Source organism: Syngnathoides biaculeatus, chromosome 23 (assembly GCF_019802595.1).
Source record: "Syngnathoides biaculeatus isolate LvHL_M chromosome 23, ASM1980259v1, whole genome shotgun sequence".
In the NCBI taxonomy this organism is placed as follows: Eukaryota; Metazoa; Chordata; class Actinopteri; order Syngnathiformes; family Syngnathidae; genus Syngnathoides; species Syngnathoides biaculeatus.
This window is the reverse complement of record NC_084662.1, coordinates 16,766,888-16,775,915: the sequence shown is the minus strand read 5'-3', so window position 1 is coordinate 16,775,915 and position 9,028 is coordinate 16,766,888. Positions and strand designations below refer to the sequence as shown.

Sequence of the window (9,028 nt, the reverse complement as noted above, 5' to 3'; positions counted from 1 at the left end):
CCTTTGTCCCGGCGCAGGGGGTCTCCCTAGTGAGCTCGACCCTGCCGCAGGGCGCCGTCATGCTGGTGGTGCCGCCCACGCCGCCGCCCCGGACGCTGGTGACGCTGGGCAACGCCAAGCTCCTGCCCCTGGCGCCCACCCCCCTCTACTTGCCCTCGGGTGCCGGCGGGAACACCGTCCTCGACTTCTCCCGACGACGCAACTATGTGTGCGACTTTCCTGGGTGCAAGAAGACATACTTCAAAAGCTCCCACCTCAAAGCGCACTTGCGCACACACACAGGTAGGGAACACACCCTTTTTCTCACCACTCAGTTCATAACGCACGATTAGAGGAAATAATGGTGGCAAACTAGATGGAAAAAAATGTGAGCACTTTCACAATTGATGGTGGCAACAAGTTGTTGAAAAAGTAATATATATTGAAGGATGCATTTTATGGATTAATTATGGATTTTGATTAAAAAAAAAAAAAAAAACACACGCACACACACAGTTGTTCGTGTTTTCTGCAGGCGAGAAGCCGTTCAGCTGCCGCTGGGAAGGCTGCGACAAAAAGTTTGCCCGCTCCGACGAGCTTTCGCGCCACCGCCGCACGCACACAGGCGAGAAAAAGTTTGTGTGCGGGGTGTGCGCGCGCCGCTTTATGCGCAGCGACCATCTGACCAAACACACTCGCAGACACGCCAGTGCTAAGAGGCCTGCCGCTGCCACCGGCTCCTGGACCGCCACTCAAGACTCAGGGACAGCCCTTCCCATTGGCTGATTGGTTGCTGCAAAAACTTAAAAAAAAAAAAAAAAAAAAATCACCTCAGGATGGGGTGAGTGGGAGGAGCCTCGAAGCATGTCGGACTGTAAGTGGCTCAACCTCTTTTATATTCCAAGTCCTCATCACAACTTTTCAACATTGACCTCAGACCGCATCGTAGCTGCGCGGTAACATCGGCATCATCGTTTGCGCAGCGGTGTTAGCATTATGCTAACCCGACACACGCTGTCGATCATCTGGACATAAAATAAAAACAGAAAAAATTGTTGAAGATCCAGATTTATGGAAGCGTATTACTGCCACACCAAAAAAAAAAATCGCATTTCACATTATAATGTTAATCGTTTCACGTTATAACGTAGATTGGTTTCACATAATAATGTAGAAAATAAATACATTTCACCCCTCTTTACCCCAAAAGACAATTACTTCCAGTTCAGGTGGGTGGAGACCTTTTAGAGTTATATACAGTATCAAACATATACGTTCCTGTTTATCTACCCAGATCTTCAATAACACCCCTTCATCTTTAACTAAAAAAATGATTTAAGATTGAAAAAGAAGATGCATGTTAATGGGGCTTTGCCGAATTGGCTCTGCCAGGGACCCAAACTGGAAGTTATTGCTTCGAAACGGTTTCTGCAGGACGGATAGTTCGGCGACACTAAATGACTAAATGATGTCTTATGGAAGCGTATTGCTACCCTCCACCATAACCGAAAGTAATTGTTTTTTGGATGCGCGGGGTAAAGAGGGGTGAAATTTATTTTCTACGTTATTATGTGAAAGGAATCTACGTTATAACGTGAAACGATTCGCATTATAACGTGAAATGATTCACATAATGTGAAACTCCACTTTTTTTTTTTTTTTTGGGTGTGGCAGTAATACACTTCCGTACAGATGAGATTAAAGGGGAACTAAATAAAGTGCCAGGAGTAATCAAAACACATCAGATTAATATTACAAAATGCATAATAATTAATCATAAGTGTACTGCCATGTTTAGTAAAATGGTTATCGGCCAGAAAACCAAAATTGTATGTTACAAGTACTGTAGGCTCGTTTCCTTCTTTACAGCACAACTAATTAACCCTTTTTTGATCAAATGTATCGCTAAGAAATGAAAGTGTCTGGCTGTCAGCATCAAAGACTACTTTTAAAAGTGTAGTGTTCCCTCGTTATCTGCAAGTGGTTATGATCCCTACCCAGTCCCTTCAAATAACGAAAATGCGCAAATAGTGGCTGCAGTATTAAAATACCTTTGTATGATATGTACCATGTTTTTGCGACCATAATGCGCACGTAAAAGTCTTAAATTTTCTCCAAATGGACAGCACACCATAGGTGCACAAGTTCCAAAATCTGATATGTGATTAGACCAATGAAGAAGACCTGAACACACCGGTTACATTGTTAGCATGTATGCTAGCATGTGTTTTAGCGTGTATACAAGCTACTATAAAATGGCGGTCACAAGGCAGTAAGGGAGAATTGTGCTTTTACATTTGTAAGCGTACGAAGCTTGAGAACGGTGGACACACCGCAGTGGAGGAAGAATTCAGGGAAGATGATGTAGAGGAGGAGGCAGCCATTATTGTTGTTGACGAAATTCCAGGACTTTTCAGAGTCCGTTTGAAAAGAATGATCCGAAAAAAGTGTTCACTAGTCGGGCTATCGGGCTAGGTTATTAAAAGCTGTCAAAGTTTTCGCGTCTCACTCAACCTTATCTTCCCATTGTCGCCCAACCCCAGAGGTAAATGTAGATAATTTCTATTATTCATTACATTATGTACTTTGAATGCGTATTTTGGGTGGGGCTTGGAACGGTTAGGCTATTTCCATGTAAAAAGTGCTTCTACTTACAAAAAATATCCTGTGACGAAACGACTTGAACGAATGAATTTTGTAAGTAGAGGAAATGTAAATGTGCCACATACATTTTAAGTAAACAGATTAAAAAAAGAAAATATGAAGTTTTGATGGTTTAGTTCCCCTTTATGATGCTAATGTTAGCATGTCTGCTGGTGGAGGTCATACAACAAGCATCTATAGTGTTAGAACTGAAACACAGGACAAAAAAAAAAAAAAAAGACTCCTCACTCAGGATTTTTTCAATTTGAGGACAGTTACAACAAGATGGCGGTCGGCTGCTTGTTCACATACAAAAAACAATATGACATTGCACTATGTTTTTTTTTTTTAATTCAAAGCTCGTTTTGTATTATTCTCTGTCCTGTATGTATACAATGTTTACTTCATGTTCCATTTGTGTACCAAAGCTTAAGTGTCGTGCTTGCTTCTAATGACGATTTCATGTATACGAATGTTAATACCTTGCGAGTAACTCCACCACAAACTATTGATATTCTCACTGTGATACTACCTATGACTTCTACTTATTACTATTGTTGTTTCATAAATATTTGTTGATGTAGACAGGGAGAAAATACCTCGTGACTGTGTTAAAAAAAATCTTTTTGTATAATAAAAGGAATCACGTCATTTTGCCATGAAAGACAGATTTTTGTTAGAATTGTTTACCATACTGTAAATGTTTGATTCTTAAAGACAAATGAAAAATTAGGTGCTTTTTTTAAAACGTTCCATTTAACAGATGTAAAAAAAAATGTGCAAAAGTGTTTTATCTTTTCAAAAATTATTTTTTTTTATCTCTAGAACAACGGTCACATCAGCACACATGTACAATCGATTTTACATTTTTTCTCTTTTTTTCTGCTCGACGACAAGGTGATTGTGACGTCACACTACCATTTCCAAGCCGCCAGACTCGCGCCCTTTCCCACTAGAAACTGGTAACAACGTTCAACCAATCGGAAAGAAGCATCTTGTGGGTGTGGCCAATGACAATCATCTCTTCTCGACACGACGTCATTTGGTGTAGACCACGCCTATTGTCATACTGACCGAGTTCAATGGATGAAAAAAATAGCTACAAAGTACCCAAACAAAAATAGAGACATCGTGTGGCCAAACGCGGAACTGCATCTACTTCGCGACTATTTTAAGTCTTAATTTTATCATTTAAAAATGATATTCCTCAATACAATAAATAATCCGCGTAAGTTTTTTGGGTCCTTGGAACTTTTTTTTACGATGTTTAATCTTATTCTTCAACACGAAAACAATCGATACAGCTGTAGGATAAGTCCAGAGATATGGTCCGGTTTCCGTTCGAATTTCCAATGGAAGGTTGTTGATTGAATTGGGCGCCCGTACGATCAAATGTTACTTAAAATTGCAGTGTTTTTTAAAAATGGATTTTGGCGCAGTTTTGTAAGACTTTTACCACTTCAAATTGGCCGCGGAATGTGAAGTGGGACGTAAAGATAGGGACATTCCGATTGGTCTATCGTAGTCGTCACCAAGACGAGTTGGCCTCCCATTGGTCCGTCGCATTTCAGGCGCCAACATTCAACAAAACGCAGAGCAGCTGTCCCGCGAAAGTCAGTTCGGTGCTCTTTCTTCGTGTGTCTGCTCGGTGGCGTGGAGCATTCCCTTTGTTTTAATTGAACTTGTATTAAGTCGTTGTTAGTATTTGTGTGAAAATGCAGTCTTCTCGCGTGACCCTTTTAGCCTTCAACGAGAACAAGCTGAGCGCTGACGTCAACAACATGGCACCGGACAAGGAGAACACGGTGAGTATTTTACAAAATGGACTTCATCTTGTTGTTTCACGCAGCTTGCTACGATGACTGAGGTCTCTTGCTTGTGTTTGATTTTGTCTGGTGCCAGGCTCCAAGCCGCCTGAACACGACGCGCAAGTTGGCGTCCAAAACGGCGCGTCAAATGTTCCCCGACTCGCCAGTAAGTCGCGGAAGTACACGCGTTACACAAGTGAGTCCCAAGGGGAAATTATCCAAGGTTAAACGTTTGTTATATTTTAAATGTTGTCAAGCTTGTTTTGCTGGTCCCTTAAGGCGCCAAAACCTGAATTAAGTGCGTCCTGCTTTGCGTTAGATATTAGTTTACATATTAGCCTACAATGATTTGCGAATTTAATTCGGCTTCCTCTCAAATCGAATCAGTATTCCTTATAAAATGTCATTAACCTGTTCCAACCTGACAAAATTATTTTCAACTGAGGAAGTGAACTGTACTGCTAAAAAAATGTAGTAAGAGAATGTAAGGAAATAACATTTGTAGCTTTTAAAGTGCAATAACTCCTGTAATGCGTGTCGGGTAGATTATGTCTGCCTATTAAGGCCCATGGACCAGTGAGTAAAATCATAAACTGGAGTCAGGTTGTCTGCATATGAGCTTCAGGAAGATGTCGAGCATGACCGGCGTTTTTCTTCCAGCTGAAAGGTGTCAAGAAGTCTGGCTGCGAGGAGTCGGAGCCTCTGCTGAAGGACAACCCACGTCGCTTTGTGGTCTTCCCCATCCAATACCACGACATCTGGCGCATGTACAAGAAGGCCGAGGCGTCTTTCTGGACCGCCGAGGAGGTCCGCACAGAACCATACTGTCACATTACACCACGACGTGTCTCCTAATGAGTGTCTGTTTAGGTGGATCTGTCCAAGGACATGCAGCACTGGGAAGTTCTGAAGGACGAGGAAAAGTTTTTCATATCTCATGTGTTGGCCTTCTTTGCGGCCAGTGACGGCATCGTGAACGAGAACCTGGTAAGATGCGTGTTCTTTCTGACGTTCGCTTGTAACATAAGTAGCTAGTTTTGACGTCAGAAGATTTTATCAGAAAATCTGATTTGTGAAGTAATGTAGTGGGCCGGATGTGGCGCATGGTTAGCCAGTTTGGAACATTGGATCAATTGTTAGCTCTTCAAGGTAGGCGGCAACGTTAACCTCAAACATGAGGGTGAAGGAAGACCGTTAACTTCCTAACGCTCTTGTCGTCCAATAGCCTGACACGCCTAACATGCACAACAATTGAATTTAAAGTATCCTTCAGTCCATAAAAACAAATGAAATGACTATATTAGTTGTTACATGTTATTATCTCTGCTGTTTTTTTTTTTTTTGTTTTTTTTTTTTACAATTTTTATAATATGGTCTGATTGAACTTGTGACGTGACTAATCTATTTAGAGACATGTAATTTGAGCTGCCTGAGAACAAGTGATCCCAACATTAAAGATCCACTGTCATGAAATGCATGATTTTTAGTATGTTGTTAATGAAAAATTGTCAGCTGGTTTGGACCCAGACGTTTTTTCACCACAAAACATGATAATCCTCTTGAAGGATTTGTTTTCGAGAAGAAGCAGGAAGTGACGTACAGGGCAGTAGTGCACTCTGGCGGGCTCGTATGTTTCTCTTAGTTTTACCTGTTGGATGGTAGCTCGTTGTTCCTTCGTGTTTTTCAAAATCCCGGCTCATTGCATTGCTGGATATTGCTCGAACACTCGCGAGGATGGATTTGCTCTTCATACTTTTCCAAAAGATCCGATTCGTTGTGAAAAATGGATTGGACAGATGCAAAGGACAAGAACTTTGTGGGTTCCAGATGACAGGTAGGTGTGTATACAGCTACTAAAAAAAAACAATACGTGGGGTGGGGTGGCGTAACCCTCTCAGAATGTAACAAAAGATCCGCGTGTGTGAGTCAGGGGTGCTGAATGTATCGATGTGCGCATCGGAAGGCTTCCGTGCCGCAGCCGCTGAAGGAAGGCCTGCGCAGGCCTTGTTGATCGCCGCCAGCCTTGTTGACACGGGTTCGGCTGGGGTGACTCGTTGCGGCCGAGCGGAAGTGAATCTGACGGGGAGGCGATTTGGCCGTGGCGGCGTTGTTTTTAGCACCGTCGCATGGGGCGGGGAGGTGGTTTGGCCGTGATCTGCTCACCATCTAAATACGGTCACTTCACTCGGTTGTGAGATGTTTTCTTCCTCGAAAAGAGCTTCCGTGTCAGAAGGGTCGTGTCCCATATCAGGGGCCACAGCATGTTTTCAATGACGAATGTCCAGGGTGACATCACATGCAGTAGATGCAGCCAATATGGCGCCCACTTGGATGTCGAATGACACTTCCGTATCTTTGCGCATGGATGACGCGCTCTCCGCTCATATTAATTTTTTTGTATAGACATTGAAGTTGTTGTTTTCCTTTTGGCTTGTCCCTTTCGGAGTCGCCACAGCGTATCATCTCAGATGAACGCATATATATGTTTGGCCGGATGCCCTTCCTGACACAACCCTTCTCAGGGAGTGGAGGCCCCAGTGGGATACGAACCCACAACCCCTGGTTTACCAAACCACTGAGCTACGGGGCCTCCCTATAGACATTGAGGTGAATAATGTTATATGTATTTTTCATTACAGTATCTATTTTAGAATGTTTCTAGGGATGACACTTTGGCTTTAAAGGTTAAGACTTGTAGGGAAAGCCATTTATCAAATATCCTTAAAATTCAGCTCAAAGTCCACATACTAGTACATGAAGATCCAATCTCACTAGAATTGTTATATGCTTACTAGTATGTGGACCTTAGGGCAAATGTCTCTGAAAAGGCCTCGTGGCTGAGCCTGAGTCGTTCTTGTCTGTATGCGGGATGGTCACCTGTCGTACTCTACGTTCACCAGGTGGAGCGCTTCACACAGGAAGTTCAGGTGACGGAGGCGCGTTGCTTCTACGGGTTCCAGATCGCCATGGAGAACATCCACTCGGAGATGTACAGCCTCCTCATCGACACCTACATCAAAGACCCCAAAGAGAGGTGAGCTCACGATGATGATGTTGGGGTGCAGATTGTGCTGCGCTCTGACGGCATGTTTGAACCCCGCAGAGAATACCTGTTCAACGCCATCGAGACCATGCCGTGCGTCAAGAAGAAGGCCGACTGGGCACTCAAATGGATCGGCAACAAGAACGCCACCTACGGTAGAAAGCGGAGGCCGCGTGTTTGCCATCTTGTATGTCGACCATTTGATTGATGTGTCCCGCTTGTCCCACCTCCAGGCGAGCGCGTGGTGGCTTTCGCCGCCGTGGAGGGCATCTTCTTCTCCGGGTCCTTCGCCGCCATCTTCTGGTTAAAGAAACGCGGCCTGATGCCCGGACTCACCTTCTCCAACGAGCTCATCAGCAGAGACGAGGTCTGCCTGCGCATCCGCGGCGCATTTTCAGGTGTTATGTTGGCGTGCCTTTGAACGCGCTGATGTGCTTTCAGGGTCTCCACTGCGACTTTGCGTGTTGATGTTCAAGCACCTGGTCAACAAGCCGTCTGTGGACACTGTGACGTCCATCATTAAAAATGCAGTGAAAATTGAGCAGGTGAACAGTTTTGTCCATTTCTCTGCCAACCTGCCAGCTGACGTCCGTGTTTATGTTTCAGGAGTTCCTGACGCAGGCGCTGCCGGTTAACCTGATCGGGATGAACTGCGACCTGATGAAGCGCTACATCGAGTTTGTGGCCGACCGCCTCATGATGGAGCTCGGCTTCGCCAAGGTAAGCGGAGATGCAGGAGGCGGGTCCCGGAACGGCCCGACCGTCATGATGAGAGGCGCAGGGGTACGGACCTCAGCCGATTATGGGGGCTGAGTGGCGCCGCCGACGTCCCGTCGCTGGGCGCGTGGTCCGGCGGCGGGTGGGCGGCGACACGACACAGACGCCTGACTGAACGGTCGCCGGGCTCCGCCTTTGTCGTGACTTCCTGTGTATTTGTGCCTCATTTTCGTTCATCTATATGCGCAGCTGTTCTTCGTGGAGAACCCGTTCGACTTCATGGAGAACATCTCCCTGGAGGGCAAGACCAACTTCTTTGAGAAGCGTGTCGGCGAGTACCAGCGTATGGGTGTCATGGCTGCCACCACGGACAACACATTCACGCTGGATGCAGACTTCTGAATGTGTCCTCTTTCCCTCGTCGCCATGAAAACGCCAAGCTGTTTATATGCTCAGTCTATTCGGACACAGATTGTACTTTTGATGTAACATACTTTTTTTACTTCTTTTAATTTTATTTTAGTTTGTATATTTATGAATTAAAGGTTCCACATTTAATAGTATATTCTTTTTTTTTTTTTTAAGGTCACAGTGAGTTGTATTTTGACAAGTGTTCACAATTTTTAACAAGCGCAAAATAAGATAACATAACATACAAGGAAAGAGATTAGCGAAGAAGAAGTGGGATACTGAGAGGACTGAGGAGAGGCGAAAGGAGTACATCGAGATGCGACGTAGGGCAAAGGTAGAGGTGGCAAAGGCTAAACAAGAGGCATATGAAGACATGTACACCAGGTTGGACACGAAAGAAGGAGAAAAGGATCTCTACAGGTTGGCC

General features: G+C 44.5%; 1 protein-coding gene and 1 non-coding gene across 2 annotated transcripts; both read left to right on the top strand.

Annotated features, from left to right (window-relative positions):
* Positions 1-4,154: 4,154 nt before the first annotated feature.
* LOC133496318 (ribonucleoside-diphosphate reductase subunit M2-like) lies at positions 4,155-8,753 on the top strand. Its single transcript, XM_061811729.1, is given in 11 exon segments — positions 4,155-4,427; positions 4,525-4,596; positions 5,091-5,237; positions 5,301-5,417; positions 7,331-7,464; positions 7,534-7,628; positions 7,707-7,840; positions 7,915-7,936; positions 7,939-8,018; positions 8,080-8,193; positions 8,440-8,753. Coding segments are annotated over 11 exon segments (1,158 nt in total). The 5' UTR covers positions 4,155-4,337; the 3' UTR covers positions 8,593-8,753.
* Positions 8,233-8,370, top strand: LOC133497061 (small nucleolar RNA SNORD94). The gene has a single exon (XR_009793929.1). It is a non-coding gene; the product is annotated as a small nucleolar RNA SNORD94 (small nucleolar RNA).
* Positions 8,754-9,028: the final 275 nt, after the last annotated feature.